This window comes from Pseudopodoces humilis, chromosome 6 (assembly GCF_049639895.1).
Source record: "Pseudopodoces humilis isolate 2021_Gansu_Grassland_sample_001 chromosome 6, ASM4963989v1, whole genome shotgun sequence".
Lineage (NCBI taxonomy): Eukaryota > Metazoa > Chordata > Aves > Passeriformes > Paridae > Pseudopodoces > Pseudopodoces humilis.
This window is the reverse complement of record NC_142205.1, coordinates 58968265-58992334: the sequence shown is the minus strand read 5'-3', so window position 1 is coordinate 58992334 and position 24070 is coordinate 58968265. Positions and strand designations below refer to the sequence as shown.

General features: G+C 40.3%; 1 protein-coding gene across 10 annotated transcripts in view; it reads left to right on the top strand.

Annotated features, from left to right (window-relative positions):
• Positions 1 to 23438, top strand: part of WDFY3 (WD repeat and FYVE domain containing 3) — a 157418-nt gene extending 133980 nt beyond the window's left edge. For 8 of the 10 annotated variants that reach the window (XM_088056911.1, XM_088056917.1, XM_088056918.1 and 5 more), the window contains 24 exons: positions 112 to 165; positions 1975 to 2143; positions 2318 to 2481; positions 3245 to 3393; positions 3647 to 3767; positions 4127 to 4212; positions 4483 to 4563; positions 4973 to 5027; positions 5380 to 5499; positions 6174 to 6291; positions 7415 to 7521; positions 8064 to 8217; positions 9791 to 9882; positions 10204 to 10416; positions 12124 to 12271; positions 13089 to 13243; positions 13525 to 13683; positions 15020 to 15199; positions 16255 to 16437; positions 17062 to 17158; positions 18184 to 18513; positions 18709 to 18820; positions 19092 to 19289; positions 19814 to 23438. In XM_088056911.1, coding sequence (XP_087913037.1) covers positions 112 to 165; positions 1975 to 2143; positions 2318 to 2481; positions 3245 to 3393; positions 3647 to 3767; positions 4127 to 4212; positions 4483 to 4563; positions 4973 to 5027; positions 5380 to 5499; positions 6174 to 6291; positions 7415 to 7521; positions 8064 to 8217; positions 9791 to 9882; positions 10204 to 10416; positions 12124 to 12271; positions 13089 to 13243; positions 13525 to 13683; positions 15020 to 15199; positions 16255 to 16437; positions 17062 to 17158; positions 18184 to 18513; positions 18709 to 18820; positions 19092 to 19289; positions 19814 to 19934 — 3366 coding nt within the window. In that variant the 3' untranslated portion in view covers positions 19935 to 23438. The remainder of the gene's footprint in view (positions 1 to 111; positions 166 to 1974; positions 2144 to 2317; positions 2482 to 3244; positions 3394 to 3646; positions 3768 to 4126; positions 4213 to 4482; positions 4564 to 4972; positions 5028 to 5379; positions 5500 to 6173; positions 6292 to 7414; positions 7522 to 8063; positions 8218 to 9790; positions 9883 to 10203; positions 10417 to 12123; positions 12272 to 13088; positions 13244 to 13524; positions 13684 to 15019; positions 15200 to 16254; positions 16438 to 17061; positions 17159 to 18183; positions 18514 to 18708; positions 18821 to 19091; positions 19290 to 19813) is intronic. The other 2 variants (XM_088056916.1, XM_088056914.1) reach the window with 1 other exon arrangement.
• The last annotated feature ends 632 nt before the right edge of the window (positions 23439 to 24070 follow it).

The following is a 24070-nucleotide window of genomic DNA, read 5'->3' as shown; positions in this document are numbered from 1 at the left end:
TTGTAGCTGTAGTGACAGTCTAACTCACATGAAGTAGAGAACATGCCATCATACATTCTTCTCAAAAGTGTTCTTTCTCTGATGCTTATGTAATTGATGCCCTGTTTCCAGTCTGACTTCTCAAGCAGACTTCCTGAGACATCTGATGATACCATTCCTCAAAAGGTAAAGAAACAAGTACACTGACCGAAAGAATGTAAAATAAATACAACTTCTCCTGCATGTTAGGCAGTCTTAACAAGGCTTCTAGGTTTGGCTTTCAACTTCCTCTTTCAGTAAATAATTCCAGACCTAAGGATTTTTCAGTAATTACATTAGATGACGTTACTGTGCTGTCCTCAACCTTCACCTAATAAAACTTTCTGTAAACCTTCCCTTTCTTTGCTGCACACTAACAGGCTGTGTTGCGCTGTGCTACCATTTTCACTGTGTGGAGTGTCGTGGCTTTGGGACCTGAAACTATTGGTCAGTGGAACACATTTAGTAATGGGCAACACATCACTTGGAAGCACTTACTGGGAAAGTATTTCCTTTTAAGAAAGGATCTGGGGAGTGTTTTTTCTCCTTTTTTGGCCATAATGGGCTTTAAAGGCCGACTTTTGTTAAAGCCCAGATTAATTTTGTCTTAGCTGACTCTTCTATGTTTTGCTATTAATAAAATACACACATTTGCTTAAAAAATATGAATCCTGTCTTGAAAAGAACAGACACTCTTGGAAGTGGCTTCTCTGCAAGCATTCCAGTATTATGCCTTTCTCTGTTAGAGTCACAGTCTTGCCCATCACTAAGTACAGTGTGTAATGTGCATTCACTCATTTTGAATTACCTTCAACAATAAACTAATTCACGTAAGTGCAAGTAATTCTATTATACAGCATATCTAATATAAACTGTTACTGTTTTCCTTTCTTCACCTTAGCAGTGCTATAAAGGATTTCTCTTTATAAGTTTTACATAAGTTGTTTCCACAAATGTTTTAGCCATTGTTTAAGTGGCAATTTTGTGCTGATAAGGAGTGAAGACTTGATTAAACATAAGTGAGCAAATTAAATTACAGTGCCTTGAATTTTTGATTTTGGGGGCAGCCAATTTGACCTGAATAATAAATTTCTGTGTTGTTGATCTTAGTATCTTTATCATCCCCAACATCAACTTTTAATAAAGCTAGTTTGATTTCTGTTCTGAATGTTTCTTCCTTAAGTAGGGAATGTCAGAATTACAATCTTACATTCTGTGATGGGGGTTGGGACAGGCAAAGAGGAAGGAAAGACCATACACACAAAAAATCCCCAAACCAAAACAACAAACACTCAACAAAGCACACCCCCCACCCCCACCAAAAGAAAAGACCAAAAACACCACACAAAGGTACAAACAATTCTCAAATAATCACTTCAGGTACATGCATATTCTCATGCCAGTCTACTACCTGTAAGCCATCAGAAACTTTACTTAAAAGAGGCAACTGAATTAGTGAAGAATTTTTGAGTCTTAAAGCAAATCCCTGGGTGCTTTTTGTTCATACCAGCTTCCACATCACTGTATCTTCTTGAGGCAATTTTTTATTCAAATTACTGCCTAACAAAGAAGTCAGTTGGCTAACAAATAAACTGCATATGTTGGTAGGGAGTAAAAAGATCATAAAATGGCCTTCTGAGCGATCAGTCCTAAGCACAAAAATCACAGCCTTTTATGACAGTTCATAACTGGATACACTTATTCCCCATGTTGTAGTTTTATCTGCAGGCTTTTCTGTAACCCCATTATTGCTTGAGTGGCTCTGTAGCTTCTTGCAAATTAGCCAACAGATCAGATCTCCTGAAGAGTCTCTGTTCCTGTCTGTGTTGGTGTATGAGCACGCACAAAACACTCTATGGGCATGCACTGTGCTGCACACCCTGTTCCTGAAATACCTTGTCTAAGGGGCTGAGTGAGGAGTTGGCTGACCAAGGGATTTCTTCCATTATTCCCAAGAAACCCGCTCGCTACCGGAGAGCCATCAGTTACGACAGTAAGGAGTACTACATGCGCTTGGCTTCCGGAAACCCCACGGTCTTCCAGGACGCCATAGAAGAGAATACAGTGGGTGAAACAACTCAGCAGGAGCCAGAGCATGGGGAGGACACTATTGCAAGAGTCAAAGGTTAGATGGTTTGGTTTGTCATCTTCTCATGCATTTGCATTAAGATAAGCAAAAGTCCTGCAGGACTCCTGTTTTTCTCTCTTAGCATTGGGTCAGTAATTTGAAAGCTGATGGTTTTTTAAGTTAATTTTTTATGTCTCAGGATTTTATTTATCTGTCTCTGTTCTTTCCCAGGCCTGGTGAAGCCTCCCCTGAAACGATCTCGCTCTGCTCCTGATGGAGGAGACGATGAGAGCCAGGACCAGTCACAGGATCAAATTGTTGAGGGGAGTTCAATTGATGAAGAGGAGAAGACTGACAATACAACTTTGCTTCGACTTCTTGAAGAAGGAGAGAAGGTATTGCATATTTCAAACACACTAAGAACTTAATGCATTGGAATTTCTTCATTATGTGTCCCAAGCATGAGTAAATGTCCTGTATACCTTCCTTGATCTGTATATTTCATCATTGTCTTCCTTAAAACGTGTACTTTGTGTGTCTAACCATAAAAATACTGTACTGGAAACATTTTCTTTGTTTTGTTTGGGTCTTTTTTGCCTTCTGCCTGCAAGGGAAAAATTCATTTGTCCTGAAATGAAGGCTATGAGCTATCCCATGCTTAGTTTATTGTCTTGTCAGCGTAATGATCAGGATAGAAAATAAACATTGAAAATATAAGTGCTGAACTTGTCACACTGTTCCTAGTTAATTGTTGCCTCCATTATACTAGGAAACCTTGATAGTATTTTATCCTCAAGATCAGTGTTGATTTACCATGCTGTTTATTTGGTATTTCAGACTTTGTTCATTTGACATATACCATTAAATAGGGTTGTGATTATGGTTGAGTAGACTGCAGGTTCTAAAATATGTTCAGGTACCGTAGTGCAAGTGGATAGACTGGTAAATAGATAAATTTATATCATACCAATGAGGCTTTATCCAACCTCCTCTCCAGTCACTAGTCACTGGCATTAGGTCTGATTAAAGGAGAGACTGATAGGATTTTCGCTGTATGTACAAGTCATAAGGCAGTGTCTGGTACTTGTTCTAACAAAGCAGTGGTCTGAGCCTGTGTTCCTTAACCTGCTTTCCCTAAGCATCTGCTTTTCCTCACAGATCCAGCACATGTACCGCTGTGCTCGGGTTCAGGGCCTTGACACCAGCGAGGGGCTGCTTCTCTTTGGGAAAGAGCACTTCTACGTCATTGATGGGTTCACCATGACAGCCACCAGGGAGATACGGGACATTGAGACACTGCCTCCAAAGTGAGTACATTCACAGAGAGTTTCCTTGATCCTTAGAAGCTGAACAAGAAGTATTCAATGAGGTTTTTGAGGAGTCAACTCCAAGATAATTTAAGATGCAGGAAGACGTCAGGTGCTATGGAATTTGTAGTATAGTATATTGTGAAAATCAGCTGGTTTTGTAACTGGACTCTCATATGAATTAACTGAATAATTCTTTTAATTTCTCTTCTTTTTAGTCACTTCTCACTTGCCTGTTCATGTTCCTTTACAGGATGCATGAGCCAATCATACCTAGGGGAGCAAGGCAGGGTCCAAGTCAACTCAAAAGGACTTGCAGCATTTTCGCATATGAAGATATCAAGGAAGTGCATAAAAGGAGATACCTTTTGCAGGTAACTTGGACACCATATTTGGATAGGGGGAGGCATATTTGGAGTGTTTTGACAATACAATTTTTAAAAGTGAAAATCAATACATAACTGATGAGTATTTGGAAAGTGAAGCTATTGACTGTGTTGAAATTGAACCATTTAGGCTGGGCATCCTTGTTGGAACTAACCCAGGTTTAGTTCATTGGGTATGTTAGTCAATTTCAGTGGTCCAAAAATAAAATGTTTGGTTCCAGTAAGCAAAGTCTGCTTCACCGTAATTTGGTGCCACATGTAGTATGACTAAACTGGTCTGTGCCTGACCTTCAGAGTGACAAGAAAATAAGTTGGTGTTGACATGGGTTTGTCCTCTTTGTTTTCAGCCAATTGCAATTGAAGTTTTCTCAGGAGATGGGCGGAACTATCTTCTAGCTTTCCAGAAAGGGGTTAGAAACAAAGTTTATCAAAGGTACTGTAAAATAATTTGGAACATTTAACATGAATGTTTGCAAATACCTGTGTGGAGGCTTTTTTGGTGCCTGCTGGCACCTTACTGCTGCAGAAGCGAGCCACTAGAAGGCACTACATGCCTTCAGTGAGAAGAGGCTCCGATTTTGTTAGAGATGTTGTGGAGCAGCTCAAGAGGAAGTTTGTAACTGTACTGAATACATGCTGCTTCTCAGGTGATGACATCCTGAGGGCAGAAACACTGACCATAAGCTTTTAACTGCTGCTGCAGGTTTTTGGCTGTGGTGCCATCTCTGACCGACAGCTCAGAGTCTGTGTCTGGGCAGAGACCAAACACCAGCGTAGAGCAAGGGTAAGTGGTTCTGTTCCTCACAACCTCCGTGGCTCCTCAGTTTCCAGTAAATTATGCTTACATTGATGTCAGGATTATCTGGAGAGTATAAGAATTAACGTTATAAGTATACAGATACATTCTGAAAGGAATTAAGAGTGCTGAAGCCATCAGATTTATCCAAGTTGTTAAAAATATTTTACTCATCAGCCACCACTTGCACTGAATTGCATAATTAACTTGCATAATTTTTACAGTGTGTGTTTAGAGTTCTAAAAAAAGGTACTGCTAAAACAAAAAGGATCAGAGATAGTGTTCTTCTAATTGTTGCGATTTATAACTTTTAGTCTTGAAATTTTGGGTTTTCTTGTGAGGATGTAACCCACTTCTCACTGCAAAGTCCAAAAATTCACTTTCTTCTTCCCGCTAGGTCTGGCTTGCTTAGCACTTTAGTGGGAGAAAAATCTGTTACTCAAAGATGGGAAGTAAGTATGAAAATGTTGGGTTATTTTTTGTGTTAAAGTCCACATTTTGTAGTGATACATAAATAATCAGTACACATAAGTTGCATCCTCTTATTCTAACAGGTGGAACATACTGTTATAGGAAGTGTATCTCAGCATTTAATTTTTAGTATTTCATGATATTATCATGAAATAGGAAATGATTCTACTGTTGAAAATGCAGGAGGAGGGCTGTAGTAAAAGTAGAGGGAGCATTGCAATATTGAAGTAAGTTTCTGTGTTTGGGGTGGGCTGCACATTGACAGTCTGGCAGGTTGACTTTTGACTGTTGTAAAGAGAAAACTTTACTGTGCTGTTATCTGTATTTCTTAAGAGAGGAGAAATCAGTAACTTCCAGTACCTGATGCACTTAAACACTCTGGCTGGCAGATCCTATAACGACCTCATGCAGTACCCTGTCTTTCCCTGGATCCTCGCAGACTATGACTCAGAGGTAAATAAAACATCTTGTCAGACTTGTTAGTAATATGTTATAAGTTGGAGGTTTCTATTTTGTTTCTCCCACTTCTCAACAGGAAGGGTATTAGAGAATCTTGGCTGTGCTGATTTTACAGATGTTGTTGGTCTGTGCGCAGGTGAGGGCTGGGATCCAGAGAGAGACATTTTCCCCTCTACCTTGCAGCAGTTCCTGTAAATGTCTGCATTAGCTTTAAACTGAGTATCCAAAGTATGTTAAGCCTCCTTGTCCATAAGACTGTGGTAGGAGCTACTATGAAATCTGGCCCCAGAGTGAAAGAATTTGCTTTTGAAAAAGGAGAAACATCCTATTAATGCTTTTGTGGACAGCCATTGCCACCAACCCGACCATTACATAAAACATTGTTAGGGGGCTTGTTGAGTATTTGTGAAAAAATTAAGGGGAACTGGGGACAGGATAAGAAGAGCAGGGCAAAAGTTATGCAGAGTCCAGATGTGATTTAAAATAAAATATGCTGGCTCTCTTGGATCATAATGAAGGACTGTTTTAAGCATATTGAACACTGCACTTACTGTGTAGAAAGCAGGGATAACAGCCTTAGGAGGTAGGTGGTGTTAACTGTGGTAATCAGCAGTGTTGAAAGGATATGGTTTGGTTTTATAAAATTGTTGTCTGTTTTATTTTTAAAGGAGCTGGATCTTACAAATCCCAAAACATTCAGAAACCTGGCCAAGCCCATGGGAGCTCAAACAGAGGACAGGTTAGCCCAGTACAAGAAGCGATACAAGGATTGGGAAGATCCCAATGGTAAGTAATAATCCAACCTGCACAAAGAGCAGAGGAACATGTGCCTGTCATCATGGGAGGAACTCACAGAATTTTTTATAATGTGGGTAAACAGATCTGGATATGGATGTGCAGAACTCCATGGTTTTTTAGTGACTGTCCAACAAAGACTAGATTAGAACAAACATTGGCTTTCTTTCTGTGTTGTTTGCTTTAAATCTAAATGACAGCTTTGTTTATATGTAAAAACAAAGACAGAACAGTTGCACATTTAGATGAGTTTAACATTTTCTAAAGACTGGAATGGGCAGGCACATGAGGCACACAACCAGCTGTGTCTGCTAATACAGTTTGATTGCTGCTGCATGAAAATTAGTAGTACAATGAATGCAAATGCTTCTGCATTAACAGTATTCCAGCTTTTTCTTTTCTAATCTTAAAGTGTGTTTTTTTGGCTAAGGAAACAGCAACTTCTTAGCTAAAAAAGCTTCAGAATGAGATGCAATTAAGTTATCTATTCATTTTAGAGCTTCCTTATATATTGAAAATAAAGCTTTTGTGTTTGGCAAGATAAGTTTTCTTGTGTGCTTTCGTTGAAGATAGCGGCCTGTTTAACTACTGCAGTGCTGTTCTGTGTCAAACAGCAGTAGGTGGCAAAGACATTCATTTCTAGAAACAAATAAGTATTTTCTAAGTGTTCTTATGCAGACATTTTGCCAGGAAATTAAGAAAGTGAAAGCTGTACAAATTCTGTAGGCAACAGTTCTGATACATATTTCTGCCCAAAATTTTAAATCCATAGTAAAAAATAAGACCAAAAATTAAAGAAGATCTTTTAAAAAATGTTTCTTCAGCAGAAATCACGGTGGTTGCACTGCAACATTCCAATTAGTTAAAGTAAAAAATTAGTAATCATTCAGTACTGTTGAATTAGGGCTACTGCACTGCAGCCCAAACTCAAGTGACAAAACATTTCAGACATCCAAGAATGAAAATTAAAAATTCCAATTTTGAATGTGTCCAAGGCCACAGAGTAATTACTTTAATTACTTTAAAATGCAGTGTTAATTTTTTTTTTCCATTAGTACTGATTCTGTCACCTAACTACTTTATTTCTCCTATGTTTATAATTTTTGGTCTGCAGGGGAAACCCCAGCTTATCACTATGGGACCCACTATTCCTCAGCCATGATCGTGGCTTCCTATCTTGTCCGGATGGAGCCTTTTACTCAGATCTTCTTAAGGTTACAGGTAAAAAATACATCACCTCACTTCGAGTTTCTTGTCTGCTGTGTATTTCAGACATCACTGGGAAATATGATCAGTCAGCTTTGTTTTCAGCAAATATCATAGAAGAAATACCTTTTAGCAGAGTTCTTGTTGCCTGGCAGGTTTTTGATGTCTCTTTTTAAAAGATGTGATGGAATTCACCTTTTTTTTCTTCCCCATGTATTTTGACCATTTTTCTGAATTGTACACAAAACAAAGTATCAGCAGACAAAAACCAAAACAAGTTTTATAGTGAAAAGTATTTTGCTGTTTCTCTGAAAGAGACTAGACTTGAAATCAGACAGAAGACTCTTTTCTTAAAGTTCTGAATATGTGTATCTGTATTTTCTGTTATCATGTACCTGAAAGTAAGGCAGCTGATTCATTTGGTTGTGTTAGAGAAAGAAATGTGCTGTGTTCTAGTGCCTTCATTTGTCAGAGGATGTTCTAATTTGCCTTCCTGGCAAACCCTGCCATACTGAGGGATGCTGTTACACTGATGTGCTCCTCTCTCTGGCCGGCAGGGCGGTCACTTTGACCTGGCTGACCGCATGTTCCACAGCGTGCGCGAGGCCTGGTTCTCCGCCTCCAAGCACAACATGGCAGATGTGAAGGAGCTCATCCCAGAGTTCTTCTACCTCCCTGAGTTCCTGCTCAATTCCAACAATTTTGACCTAGGTAAGGAGAAAGAGCCTGATAGCAGCACTGTGGGTGGGAGAACAGAGCCAGACAGACTTCAGGTATTTTCTCAAGCAGTGAGTGTTCATTTTAAGCAGTTGATACAAAGTGTCTCGTGAGAAATGCAAAATTAGTCCCTGAAAGTATTTTTGTTTGGAGTGGTGGGGTTTTTTTCAATTTTGGGCTTTCTACCAGTTCAAAATACTTTCCTTGAAGTCTCTCTGCTTTGCATTTTTCTCCATGTAACGTATTCCATTATGGTGCTTGCCATCTTAGTTGTTTATTTTTTTAAGCTTCTCAAAATCTGTTTGACAAATCTTCACTTTTAGAACTTCATTTGAAAATATTACTAAAGATTTTTTGAATTGTCACAGCTTTTGTGACAGTGATTATTGAACAGGAGGTCATGTAGGAGACCTGTTTGTTGGAGATGCATGTTACTTATTATATGTCACTCTTAACAGTGGCATTAAGCTCTTATATTCTGAGATCTGTGCTGTGAATCTAATAGCAATAATAAAGATGAATCAAATCATAGGTTTTACTGGCCTCAAAGCCTTTATTCAAAATCCATTGTAAGAGATTGGAAGCACAGCCTTGCAAAAAAAGAAAAGCTAAACCCAGAGAACATCCTGCAAAACCTCTCCCAGCTATATTTTACACAGAAGACTATGGATATTACTGAAAAATGTTGAGCTCTTGTCCACTTATCTTTGAATCTGATAATTTTGAACTGCAACCGTAGGAAATTCTTCACTGAGCATTTGAACCAACAGTAGAAAATGGTTTTTTAGGAACAATTGTCAAACACTGAGATACTTTGGATTGTGGTAATTTGTAGCAATCCTGCTCCCCTTCCTTCCAAGTGAAAAGAAAAAAATACTTGAAGTTTAGTGATGCAAGTAATGTTTCTGGTGAAGCATTGCACTTATTTTTTGTGTGTCCCTGTAAAGTTGGAAATTTGTTGGTGTTCCTCTGAGTTAATAGGAAGTATGGAATTGTTTCTTGACAACAAGTCACAGAACAAGAATATAACTGAAGAGTTTTACTAAATATATTTTTGATGATCACAACGTGCCACTATTTTATGTCCAGAGTGAGAAGGGGACTGTCCAGAGCAGGGTGGACGTGTTGTGCCCAGGCCATGGGCACATGTGGGGAATTACCAATATCCTTGGGCGTGGAGCTTGCAGAGGATACCAGTTAGCTCTGCACTGCTAGGAAATGAGTATTTGGCTACACATCACAGGAGTACAGGCTATTCTCAGTAAAATGACCATTTCATTCTATGATACGATGCTGTCTTCCTCTTCAGAAGCTTTAGTAAGGAGTATTTGGATTCTTTCTGCTGAAAGCAATCTTACATGAACAACTGAGGCAGAATTTTTCATGTTTTATTGCCTGACATTTAAAACAATGATAGTTTTTTAAAGGAAAGACTGAAGTGACTTCCTTTATACATACAAGATATTAGAAATTGTTTTTTGTTTTTCACTTTTCTTTCATCTTTGCTGTTGCAGTTCAGTTTCAGTGCTTCTGTCCAAATTTTTTCCTTATTTTTGTTTTTTATTAGGTTGTAAACAAAATGGCACTAAGCTTGGTGATGTAATACTCCCTCCGTGGGCAAAAGGAGATCCTCGTGAGTTTATCAGAGTCCATCGGGAGGTAATTTGAATTTTAATGGTGACAGTAGAAAATGTCTGTTGGGACTTTACACTGCAGATTAATCTAAGATCAATTTGTGCAGTCACAGGCCAGTCTGTGAATTCAGGGTTGATGTCTGATTCTTGCCAAGGTCTGTAGAATGAGCATTTCCCTCCCCTTCCTTTTTGGCTACAGAATACTTTGAGGCAAGACTTGCATCAATGAAAAGCTTTATCAAAACATAACAAAAATATGTCAAATCATGTTCTGCATTTTTCCTTGTGGGAAGTGTAGTAAACTGAACCAGTTGTCTCATTTTAATGCATGTCTTCTGAATTTCAGGCTCTGGAATGTGACTTTGTGAGTGCTCACCTGCATGAGTGGATTGACTTGATCTTTGGCTATAAACAGCAAGGTCCTGCTGCAGTAGAAGCTGTAAATGTCTTTCACCATCTCTTCTATGAGGGACAAGTGGACATATATAACATCAATGATCCATTAAAGGAGACAGCTACCATAGGATTCATTAATAACTTTGGACAGATACCAAAGCAGGTATACCCTTAGTAGAATTCTTACTTTCTAGTTAACACTCAAACTGAAATGTGTTAGTATAAAACAAGAAGGTGTTTTAGGAGTGAAACTTCTTGGGAGTGTTTATTCATAAATATTCTTCCAGTGCTATGAAATCATATATGTTTCCATCATAAATTACACAAACATCAGCTTTGAGCTTTGCTTGTGTGATTAGAAATGTCTTTTTTCCCCCTTTACCTCCTTAAAATAAAGGCTCAACTTGAATTATGGCTCAACTCTAAAAATCAGCATAAAAAAAGGGAAGTGTGTTCCTGCTGCAAAGTCATAGGAGAGGAGTGAAAATGCAACTTCAATGTAAAGCCTAGTGCTAGGGTATTTGAAGTTGCACTGGAATAAAATCATTTCTGTAATAACTTCTGCTCCTTTTTTTTACCCCAGTCTCATGGGTGATTCACTCTTTTAGGATGGCTGTAGTTAAAGAGCTATAAAGACCCATTTTTGGTACAGTTTTAAAGTTTGTGTTCTCTTCAAGAGACTATCTTAAATAATTCAATGTAATATTAAATCTAGGGGTTCAGGTTTGGGGGGGTCTCAGTGTTGGTTGTTTTTATTTGGGTTTTTTATTGGGCATTTCTTTGGAGTTTTTTGCTATTCAGTGAAAATCTTAAATGTCATTGGTGAATATTTCCAAACCTAGCTCTGGTGGAAGCCACAGATATCAGCAATTTGCTGAGAACTCAAGCCATGCATTGGAAACTCTCAACTCAACTCAGCACAAAATGTTTCAGGACAGCCACAGCATACTTCCTGTGGCAACCCACTTAGACCTGTCTTTCATTGCTTGGAAGGAAGGCTAAGAACTGCTCATCTGTCTTCTGTGGCTTTTCTCCTTTCCCTTCCTTGCTCTCTCTCAATAATCTAATTACGTAGTGGCTGTAGAGTTTTCTCCTCTTATGTAATAACCACTCCCTGTGTTGTGATGATGATCAGACACGGCCCAGCTAAAGCCAGATGGACAGACAGGGACTTGGGACAGAGGGCAAGGCAATAGAAGAACACTGTAGCTGAGTCCAGAGCTCTACCTGAATCTTCAGATGCCAGTTAGGTACAAACCTGTGGTGAAATCTACCAGGAATTGCATGATGCTTTGCTAGAGGAAATAGACTGCAATAAACTTGGGAAACTCAAAACTTCCTTAAGGCTTTGTTGGTGGTGAGTGCTCTTAGAGCACATTTTTATGTAGAGTTTTGCTGTTCCTCTCTGTTATTTAACATGGGGAATCCAGGGCAGGCTCTCTCAGTGACGCAGCTGCTGTGCATTTTTGCACTCCTTTCCTGCATGATGTAACATGCAACTTCTTTATCTCTTCCACTAGTATTGTGCCTGGCAATTTGGGTTTGTATTTTAAAAAGTTGTGATGCAAAACATTGCAGAGCTGGTGGTGTGTTTGGAAGAGGGCTCTCCCAGACTCCATGAGGGTACTGAGATGCCACAGCCTGAGGGGGCAGAGCAACTTTGCTCCTTGTTGGTTTTCATATTGTTTGCTGAAGGTTTTTGAAATGTTCACCATGAGTTATTGCTGAATACTGAGAGCAGTAAAGTAACATTTACTGACCTGCAGAATTTTTAGAAGGAATACTGGACGTAGTTATGATCTTTTTAAGCTTGTAAAGCCCTTGTAAACCTGTAATTCTTGATGATCATTAGTTTTTTGATGAATTTCAGCTCTTCAAAAAACCCCACCCACCAAAGCGTGTTAGAAGCCGTCTGAACGGAGAGGCTGTGGGAACCTCTGTGCCCCCTGGTTCCACAGGTGACAAGATCTTTTTCCATCATTTGGACAATCTGCGGCCGTCTCTTGCCCCAGTGAAAGGTAAACTTTAAACCCACAGTAGTTATTGCTGTTTCTTTGCCCAAGCATTCAAGAGTTTCAGCAAGATAGTACTTGTCCATCTTTTTCTTATTTCTAATATTCTTACTGCCCATAGTTTTGTGAGAGAGACAAGTTCAAAATATCCTAATGCTGTATGATTGTTCTTAGCTACTTTAAAGGAACTTGGGAAGCACCATAACTGCATCAGTTTAATATGATATTTTTTTAAATAGAGGGATTAAATGAGCCCCAAGCATCTCTTTATAAGTTTTAATTTAACAAACAACATTCAGAGTATGTTGTTTCTGGGCCAGTGATCGCCTCTGTTTTTGTGATTTTCACAGCAAAAGGTTTATTTATCACAGTGCTGAGAAATATAAAGAATATTGGCAGAAAAGTGTGGTGTTGGTAGCTGCACTGAGACAAAAGAAAGTGATTTTTGACTTCTTATCTGACATCAGACTGAACAAAACTTAATTGTCTGCGAGGCAGGTAAATGGTATACAGGGATTTCTTTCCTAGGAGAGTAAAGAACTCTGTGGCTCCCTCCTGTAAAGACAGAAGGACATGCTATTAAATGGGGCATAGCAGGGCTTAGAGAGAAGACTCTTAAGTCGTGAAATTAGAAAGCACTAATCTTTTTTTGGCTCTGCATTTGTTAGGAATGGAGCAAAAGTTGTCATCACTGCAGCTGAAGCAAAGAATGTATAAATAGCCACTATAGAGACCTTGCTCTGGCAGAGCAACAGGTACTTAAAGGGATCCAATAGTATTTGTTTCTCCCAGCAATAAAACATAACCCCATCTTCTCTTTCAGAGCTCAAGGAGCCTGTGGGGCAGATCGTGTGTACTGATAAAGGCATTCTGGCAGTAGAACAGAACAAGGTTCTCATCCCCCCCACGTGGAATAAAACATTTGCCTGGGGCTATGCAGACCTCAGCTGCAGACTGGGTACCTATGAGTCAGACAAGGTGTGTAATCTGAAATTTGTTCCAGCAATCAGTATTCAATGGTGAAAAAGAACAACAATGGACATTTCTTTCACATGGGCACGAAATAATCTTCTGCTGCATCAGTTTTATTGCTTCCTCTTGAGGATCTTCATCAGAACACTGTCAGAATAACATTAGCTCATAGTAGTTTTTTACCAGGTCTTAGTGACTTAATGACTGCAACGTGGCAGCCAGGCTTCTATTTTTTATTCTACAAAGTACTAGTTCTGCAAGTAATTCTTTGATTTCTGTATTTTTAGGCCGTGATTGTTTATGAATGCTTGTCAGAATGGGGTCAGATCCTGTGTGCCATTTGCCCCAACCCCAAACTAGTTATCACTGGAGGAACAAGCACAGCAGTATGTGTGTGGGAAATGGGTGTCTCCAAAGAAAAAGCTAAAGCTCTTACACTGAAACAGGTAAAATACAATAAAACTGCCTTTCATGTAACTTAATGTTATAAGATCAAAGTAATTATGTAATGAGTGTTGCTCACCTTTGAAACCATGAGTCCAGCAGATCTCTGGAGAATGGGGTAGTTGAGATAGGAATCTGCACTGAAAGTGGGAAAAATGCATCTTTAAAATTGGATTGTGTTTAAGAATAATGGATCACCTGGAGCTTTCTGTAGGGAAAAGGAATTAGGTAATGATGTTAACAAAATTATACAGGTGAGTTTTGTGAAATTATCTGCTCTGTAGTGTTATGTGTAATACCCCCATCTAAAAACTGTGTCAGGAAATACAGTGAAAGGAGGCTGCCTTAAAGGTTCATTTTCCTCTTTTTTTAAAAAAAAAAATAATTACTTTAATTACAGCACTTTTTAATCTAAAACAAGCACCCATGCTTTAACATCAGCTGCAGCTAAATGCAGAGTAAGTTTTGTGTGTTTACTAAAAAAACCCAAACCCATCAAATGTAATCATAAAAACACAACCAGAACTTCGTCAAAATATTCTAGCAGCTGTGTATCATTGTTACAGGTTGTGTCACTGTTCCATTGGCATCTCAACAGTGGGACATTTTTTTTTAGAGGAAGTCTTTACCTCAAATTTATGAAAAGAAATTTAGAGAATTATTTAGTAACTTCCCTTGTGCAGTAGTCCGCTGTCCAAAGCTCCTTTTTTAAAGTGTTTTACTTAAAAGCTTTACAAGATGAAACATTGTATCTTAAATTTCGGGGCAGTGTATTTGAATACATTTTCTGTATTCAGCAAGTTTTATTTTAACTGAGTAAGGTGCAGTAATCTGGCTGTATTTCAGACCCTTTTTCCAATAGTTAGATTAAGCCTAAAATGTAAAAATAAGGCCTAGTGTGAGTAGATGCTCCTATTTTTTTCCAATTGACTTTGCGTTTTTGTTTGCAGCTCTTTCTTGTCTCTTTTGTTGTCTCTTAGTCATCAGCAGTTGCCGTAGGAATCATTAACTTTTATTTTCAGAATGTAATTTCAGGTGCAGCCTGGAACACTTTCTGACTTTATAAACAGGCTACTGATGCAGCATGGTGTTTTCTTCAGTAGAAGGATCTAACATCAGACCCTTGGTTTGTCAGAGTTCTTTTTAAATTGAAAAAAATACTACTTTTACCATTTTTAGTTGTGAAAATAGTTATCAACTGAAGACTTATAAGGTGGCTGCCTCTTCTGATAGGATATTCTGGTTACATTATCTGAATCTTTCAGGTAAGAGGGTTTAATGTGAAATTTTTGTGGTCTCTCCTGATACCTACTTTCGGTCCTGACTTGTGTTTTACAGGCACTGCTGGGTCACACTGACACTGTCACATGCTTAACGGCATCACTGGCCTATCACATAATTGTGAGTGGATCCCGGGATCGCACCTGCATCATCTGGGATCTGAACAAGCTCTCCTTCCTGACACAGCTCCGAGGGCACAGGGCTCCAATTTCAGCACTCTGTATAAATGAATTAACGGTGAGAACCAAACTTTGTCTACCAGGCTGCAGTGGGAACAGCAGCAAGAGTAGGAAATCATGAAACCAACGATAAAAAAAACCCCACTAGGCTCTCCTGTTAATTTGGCAGAACTAGTATAATTCATCTGAAAACTGATTAACAACTGGTTTAGGGAATAATTTGTGTCATTTGTCCAGAGCCATGGGTGGGTGCATTCCATGCAGAGTGGCTTGAGCTCAGAAGAAGTTATTAACAGTGCTGGGAGCAGTATAGTTAGTGTGACATTCCAAGTGAGCTGCCAGACCTGACACAGGAGCTAAGACAAGCTTTTGATGCATGGTTACATCCAACCTTGGTTGGCTTCTCTTGTCTTAAGCTGAATTTAAACGAAGCAGGGGATACCTTGGGTGAAAATGCAATGCCAGTTGTGGTGGAAACAGACATAGCCTAAAAGCTTCTGTCCCTGGTGGTTCTGTGAGTTACATGTCACCATTTATCCATCTCCCATGCATGGCCATCAGGGCTGGATGGATCCTGTTGCAGCTGGAACAGATGCAGTGGTTGAAATCAAGACAAGAGTGGGCTCTAATGCAAGCAGGGGGTAGCAAGTGGCACTGCTGCTGGTCTGGTGGTAGCGCTGCCAGTGCTTCAGACTGCAGCTCCTGTTTCCCTCTACACTAGTTTGGACTGTTCCTAGTAAGGAAGCAAATGAAATTTAGGGTGGTACATATTTGTGAAAAAGAGCAGAGTCAATATGAGCAGTCTTTGGAAACTGAAAGTAATAAAAATAGGCTGTTGGATTGTTATGCTAAGAAAAGTGGAGGAATTGGTCAGCTCATTCTGTGCTGTAAATAGAATAAATAGGTCGCTACTAAGTGTGGTTTTCTAGGTAGAAGTTTTTTTAAAAATATGCATATAATCCTAAAGGTTTCTTAAACTGGCCAGACTCCCCTTGAATAGAACTCCCTGAAAAGTGCCAGCCTTTCAACTTGGGTTATGAATGAACTTATTTTTTTGCTGAAGAATACCTGCAACTTTGTATTGAAATCTTTAGGTGTTATTTATCTTTGCAGGGAGACATTGTATCATGTGCTGGCACTTACATCCATGTGTGGAGCATTAATGGCAGCCCTACTGCAAGTGTAAACACCTTCACTGGCCGAAGCCAGCAAATAATGTGTTGTTTTGTGTCAGAGATGAATGAGTGGGACACTCAGAACGTCATTGTAACAGGCCATTCTGATGGAGTTGTCCGGGTAAGTATCAGGAATCACTGCCTGGAAAATAAAGTTTATGCCTTGGTTGTAGTAGTATTTAGATAAGTGGTGACTATCCAGGACAGCAGTGGCCAGGACCAAAAGCAATCCTGCTGTACTTGGGAGTTTCACCTGAACAATTCTTCCTCCTTTTTGATGCCCCCTTTGGGATGTGGTAACCAGCAATAGTCAGCAGAGCATACATTTTCCTTCCTGCTCTGTTTTGGTCACCAGCTTTCGTGCCTGGAGACTGTTGTTTTGGTTCACCATTTTCGTTTCACACACCTTGAGACAGTTCATTTTGCTTCCTAGAAAGAAAAGAGAAACTTAGTGTCATCTCTGATCACTACAAATTGTCTTAACTCAATTTTCAGTACTTTTGTGCGCAGCCTTGACCAGAGTGTGCTGGTCAGACAGCTGTGTGGAGTGTATTCGGGCATGAACGCAGATGTCCTCTTACAGCTTCTAGTCCTTAAAAACACGATTTAGTATGGAGATGTGACTTGGTTTGCATGCTACCAGTGTGAATACACAGTTCTACTAAGCCATTTTAACTCTACAAGTAGCTCAGGAAAAAGCGAAGATTTCAGTAAGTGCCACTCTGCTTATCCCCTGTCCCTCCAGTTCTGGCGGATGGAGTTTTTGCAAGTACCAGAAACACCAGCTCCAGAACCTGCGGAGATGCTGGAAATGCAAGAGGACTGTCAGGAAGCACAAATAGGTATGTCTCCTGACAAGTGCTTGGTGTTTCCCAAGTTGTATCTGATCTTTGCTATAGGTAGGTGATGTCCTGTAGTTATGCAGTGCAGAGTGGAATGATGGAGATTTTACCTCAGAAGGCAGTAGACATCCCAGTGGACACAATGAACAGAGCATCTGAGTTCTGTGTTCACCACCTTGCTTAAGGTAGTTTCATATTACAAGTGAAGTAATACTGTAAGTAAGGAAAAATGTTGCCTGTTGTAGTTTTTTTCCTTTTGTGAAGGTGGAACTTCTCTCTGTGTTTGTTTCTGCTGTTGGCACACTCAGTGGATTGTCCAAAAGCTAGATATTTTTAGTATGAAATGGAATTATAGCATAACAGCCAAGTTAAATCTACTGATGGAACAGCTTAAACAAGACAAGCAATGATATCTCTTTCTGCTCTTGGAAGATTTTGGTCTGTGCTTTATGATTGTTTCTTTTAGCCATCTTATCTTTCTCTTGCCCTCATCATATTGAAGATATGATGTGGATTTGGATCCGAATCTCGTGATAATCATTAGTAATTACTATATAAATACAGCTTTTGGTTATTTTCAGTGTCACTTGGAGTGTGAATGTCTTTGGAAATTGCTTTTTTGCATTAACAAGTCCTGTCATTAATGAGTCTGCATCATATTTTTCAGTCAGAGTTTCAGCATAGCTGACTGTGCTTACTTGTGTAAGTTTTGCTGAAAGGTTTTGCCCAGCTTGAGTGTTTCTGAAGTTTTTGCTCCTTTTGTCTATCATAGCCTTCCTCAGAGGGATTATTGTAGGAAATAGCTTCAGCTAAGGAGTATCATTCTCTGGCAACAGAAAAAAAGTGTAAAAAATATGAATGGTGTGATTCCTGGCAGGAGCTGAATCTCTGAAAAGGCTCTGAGATGCATCTCAGCAGTGTTGGTGCCTGTTGGGTTGCAGGCAGTGCAGCAGCAGAATAAGGAAAAGGCTTAGGCCATAACCAGGCTCACTAACAGCACCTTGTCCCCTGTTGTGCCAATCCAGGACAGGAAGCCCACGAAGAGGACAGCAGTGACTCTGAGGCAGACGATCCATGCATAGGCCAGGACACAAAAGTGCAGGAGAGCCAGAGCCAACCAAGCAGCACCAGCCACAGGCCTCGGTCATCGTCAGCCAGAGCGGCAGCAGCGTGGTCAGCAGACAGCGGCTCCGATGACTCCAGGCGTTGGTCAGACCAGCTCAGCTTGGATGAAAAAGATGGATTTATCTTTGTGAATTATTCGGAGGGACAAGGAAAAATGCATCCCCATGCTCAGGTTAACCACCCCCACCCCAGCTATGCTGAAGCACGGCACTACAGCAAGCTCAAACCAGGTAAAAGAAACTGTGCACAGCCCTGAGTTTTATTGATGAGTGAAATGTTATAGAAAAAGAGAAAAACTTGAATCTCTGAGGGAGATTTTGTCCTTACTACAAAGTTGCAGTTACAAGTATGTTGGGGGAGGAGGGAACAAAAATGAGAATGAACAGATTTGCTTTATCCCCCTCCCACTTCCCACTCCTTTGTAGGATACAGATGGGAGCGTCAGCTGGTGTTCAGAAGCAAACTAACTATGCACACGGCATTTGATCGCAAAGACAACGCACACCCAGCAGAAATCACTGCGCTCGGCATCTCCAAGTGAGTAGCTCACACATGAGGACTTCAAACATTTTTGGTGCTGTCAGCAGGCAGTGTGGTACTATTGCTCATAATGCTGTTTTGTGGCGCTTCTGTTTGGGGCAGCCTTCTTCAAGGACTGAGATAAAAACACGAAAGAGAGGGAGAACTATTCAGTTGTGCTGTGTTACACTGACTGCTGCAGCTCCATTTCTCAGAGCAGGGTAATTGGGGTGTTACCACACCAGTACTGGAAAAAAAAAAGCTGGAATGCTTTTGCTTTTCCTTGCAGGGATCACAGCAGGATCCTGATCGGGGACAGCCGGGGCAGGGTGTTCAGCTGGTCAGTGAGCGATCAGCCGGGCCGGTCCGCCGCCGACCACTGGGTGAAGGACGAGGGCGGCGACAGCTGCTCGGGCTGCACTGTGCGCTTCTCACTCACTGAGAGGCGGCACCACTGCAGGAACTGTGGACAGCTCTTCTGCCAGAAGTAAGCAGCCAACAGCCTCCTTTGGACTCTTTTTCCAAACAGGATTTTAGGTGGGGTAAAGCTGTGAAATACCTCACAACTCTGGTGAAAGATTGAGGCTGCTTAAATTGTGTGTAGGACTGTGAGGATGCTGATTTAGGGGCCACTAGCAGGCAGCCTCAGACAAAATGTATGTCACACACATAGGGGGATGTGTGTGAGCTCCCCTTAGCTACAAACTGAAGTGCAAGTCTCCTCTCTGATCCACCAGGTCAGAGATGACATTTGTGGTTTTATGTCTCTGAATCTTAACTGGTGACAACAGCTGCTTTTAAGCTATCTGTCACAGTCTCATTGCATTGACTCTGGTCGTCATTTGAGTTAAATTCCACTTCTGCCACACTGCACTGCATCTCCATGTCAAGGTAAGTTAGAACAGTTTTCTGGTGTTTGAAGTCATGGTGGTAATTCCCACAGCTCAATAGAAAATGGGAAGAAATGGAGAGGACCTGTGTTCAGTGATGTTTTGTTTTTTTTCACCACAGGTGCAGCCGGTTTCAGTCAGAAATCAAACGGCTGAAGATTTCATCACCGGTCAGGGTGTGCCAGAACTGCTTCTACAACCTGCAGCATGAACGGGGCTCAGAGGAGGGGCCCAGAAATTGATGGAGGCCTGGCAAACCTCATCCAGCCCTGCTGTCACTCCAGGAACCAGTGAGAGCATTGGAAGGAATTGGAATATTGTCTGTTTACACTTAGGTTTATACTGCGTTCTAAGCACTAAGAGTAAAAAGGGATCATTGCATTGGTTTGTGTTGACAGGAGGCAGGCGAGGAGGCGAACAGCGTAAGGAGAAGAGCAAGGCCCAGGAAGACATGGTTAATAACCACAAATCCAACAGAACTGGCAGCCCCTAAGCCCATGCTGATGTGGCTGTCGAGAAAATCCTCACTTATCCTAAACACCCCTTCTTGTCTTGTTTTTGTAGAGTTAGTCATCTTAACTGGGGGGAGGGGAGGGCAAGGCTTTTTAGAAGATAGTTGTAAATCTGCCTTCTTCGCAAGCAACTGTGTATATTGTAAATAGGTATAATGGCCTTTTTATCTAAATATGAACTTAACTGCCTGTTACATGGGACTTCAGATTAACCACTGTACTTTGTGTGGCATCTTTATCTCATCTATCAATTTAAATATGAATGTTTAAAAAAAGAAAAAAAAGAAAAAAAACCAGAAAACTCAAAGGCATTATGTGTATTTCTGTTAAAAATCCAGTCTGTGCATGTTTGTTCTTTCAGTTGCCCACAGTATCTTAATTTAAGTGAGGCTATTCATAGAATTACATGGATTTTTTCAAAAGAAAACATTTTTGAGACTAGGAACTTGGAGTATTTTATTCTAGCTGTAAGATAACCAGGAACTAAATTGTACACTTGTGTTGCATTTTATACCAAACTATTTACCACCTCAGTGTTGTTCATATTTAATAAGGCCTCTTTTATACATATGTCAGAGCTGCAGTTTTGTTAATTACTTATTGTTCATTAGCAGCTGATTCATGCAGTGCAAGAACCAGCTTTTACCTTCTTTAGTCAATAGCAATTGGCTTTTGCATAGAGGTACAGAATTAATTCCTTGTGCATAATATTTAACCACTGTTGTCCTGTAGCTTCTCTGCAAAAAACCTTTTTGGAACAACAGGCATTGCTGTAAAGCAGGGTGACCTTGCTCATGTCAGAAATGCTCCTCAGAGCTCTTTGTCTTTCAGCACATGCCATCAGCTTGAGGACAGCAGTAGATTTCCATTATGGTTTTTAAGTTTAAAGATGAATTTAATTGCAGTATTTTTTTACTACTCTGTCATTTATTTTGCACTACATATGGGATGAAGTAGAGACACTGATATCTGCTGGGATTGGAGCATGTGGATTGGGATAGGCCCATGGACTTAATTTCTGCATGAGGTCTTGCCAGTGGGTTTTTGTTCGGGTGAGGGGGGAGAGGGAGGGCAGCAGGCAGGCTGGTGGTCGGTTTGGTTTTGTTTTTTAACATATGTGTATATATTTTGTAAATGGGTGACAAACTGATCTAGAGCTAGGTATATTCACAATGGACTCTTTTAAATAGAGGTAAGGATATGACCCAGACCAACAGAAGACAGGTGGCTCTGATGGTACTTGAGTGAATGTTGTCACTCAAAGGGACGAGATTATCCTTCACTTGAAATTACTTGGGCAGGCTCTGGCACTGGGACAGCAAATCCTTAAAACCAGCATTGTCGTTGGAATCGCACCATCAGAAATGCCAGGCCCTCTGTGTTGGGGTGAGCTCCTTCCAGAGGGTCCCTGGCACTGTGGGGGCACCCCTGTCTTCTCTTGATTTGAGCTTTTAGCAGTGAATTTGTTAATTCTGACCACTTAGTATTTACCCTGGTATCACATGTTTATGCACTGAAGGTTAAATATGTATTTTGATACTTGTTTGTTTATTATGTATGTGCTGGTCTGTAAAATGAGATATATTCCTGTTTTGGTATGTATACTAGGTCCCCAAATGAACAGAAAGGCTTCTCTAGAGCCCTTGCACACTGTTGAGTAAATGCAGGTTTGTTGAGCTTAGCTGACCCAAATTTTGGATCCAAAGAGTGATGGTCAAGTAGCTACACTGACTACTGGCTACCTGGCAGATTTGACCCTAAAAACAGGAAGAGGTCCTTAGTAAAAACATGTGCAGAGCACTGGAATTTCTGTGTTCAGCTGTTCTCTCTAATGTTGCCTTCACCCTTCCCAAAATGATGCAAAACCAGCATAGTTCAGAAGACAGGCTAGTGGCCTTAACGTTTTCTGTTTGAAGAAAAGGCTGTTTTAACAACTCTTAAATGCCTTTGAGTCCACAGTTTTCTTCCCCTTGCCTCCAGATTTCCAAATCACCCCCAAATTGAAGGAAGCCTTCTTTTCTGTGGACTGCAGCTTGTACAGCCACGTGGTTAAACCCTAATAAAAGCAAGGCTATGACAACAACACGGATGTGATTCAGCGCTGAAGCCAGGACAGAGTCCTGCTGTGGGGTCCTGAGGATGGGGCTGTCGGGCACAGACACGTTGTACAGGTGTTGCTCCGTGCCTGTGGCGTTCGCAGCGCACTAAAGAAACCCTTATTCCTTACAAATTCTGCAGTGTGCAGGCTGGGCCCAGTTTAAGTTTTGCAAGCAAACCACCACAGCCCTCTGACTTAATTCTGTTCCCAAAAAACTACGTGTTTGCTTGTTGGAGGCAGAGGGGGACAAACACACCTGCTTGTATTTCCTCTGGCAGCTGGTGCTGTGGGCAGCTGTGGTGTTCACGTGGGAGTGGGGTTTATTTCCATTTCATTCGAGCTTCTAATGCAAATACTTGCTTTGTTTTCCATGTAAAAATCTGTTGAGCAAAAATATACTCATGTACACTAACATTAGTAGACTGTATTCTCTGCAAGTACCTCACATGTCTTCTCCTGCCTTGTTCTTTGTAGTAAACTTATCCATGTACTCCTAACATTCGTATGTAGTGTGCAACTGTAATGTCATGCTTTGGAGGGGGGGGTTGGCTGCCTCCAGCCAACATTCATCAGTTCAATAGCAAAACACTTTAGATAAGTTATTTTGCACTTTCTTATGTATAAAATTGGTAGAAACTTATATTTGCTTTGTATCATTTAAAGACTCCTTTTGTTTCGGTAAATGAACTGTGTATAAAATACTTATGCAGTTAAAACTGTTTTTAGAAAGTATTTTTAATTTCAGCAAGTTTGGTTACTTGTTGCATGACTATTAACACAGCTGACTTTTTGTGTCAGTGCAATGTATATTTTTTTTGTCCTGTTATTAACTTGTAAGCCCTAGTTAAATGGCCATTTATTTGTACAGCATCAGGAGTAAATTGAAGATAACTGGCTAAGACTGGAGTGTGGAATTTTGTACTATATTGCAGAATCCAATATCTGTTTTTTGGTGGTTACGTAAAAGGCCTGACGATTTACTATCTAGTGTGCAATCTGTGATATCTGAATGTTCATTGTATATTTGTCTCCAATGCAAAAAGGTAGAGTAACACAATTACAACAATACATGATTAAATGCAATAGTTCAGGTACTGAAGTATTTTTTTTTTTTTCATTTCAAATAAATACCTGCTATTTACCACCAAAAAGCTGTTTTGCATTTGTTGGAAAGACACTACATTTGCAGTTGAACAAATGTTTTTAACTCGGGACTGGTAACTAATGGGTGACAGTTTTCTGTGTCACCATGAGGAGTAAGTTTCTGTTGTTACAGTTTTGCTTTCTGAATGTGGCCATCCATGAGGGTGCAGCATGGAATCATGTGCCTTTGTTTGTTCTTTTTTGCTTTAAATTGTAGAGTGGGAATTCAGCAGAATCTGACAGTGTGTAGAAGAACAGGCTCTGCCAATATAGCGAAAGCAGACAGAAATTTTTTTTTTTTTACGTCATGCTGTTTGAGGGCAGTGGGATTGGAGGAAGTTACAGAAGCCGTTTCCATGGCCTTGCTTAGCCATGTCTTGGTTATATAGGATGGTTATACTTTGCATAGTGGATGGTTTCCACTTTGCATAGGTTCAAGTATTTCACACTTAGCCATTTCCACATTTTAAATCTTTCCACACACTGAAAAAAATGCTTTCTATTCAACAGTTTTGGGGGAGTTACTGTGCTCAGCAGCTGCAGACACTTGACAGCTGCAGCCTGACTGTCCTTCTGCTGCCAGGGAGCAGGTCATGGATGAATGCCACCAAAGCATTCTGAGCCA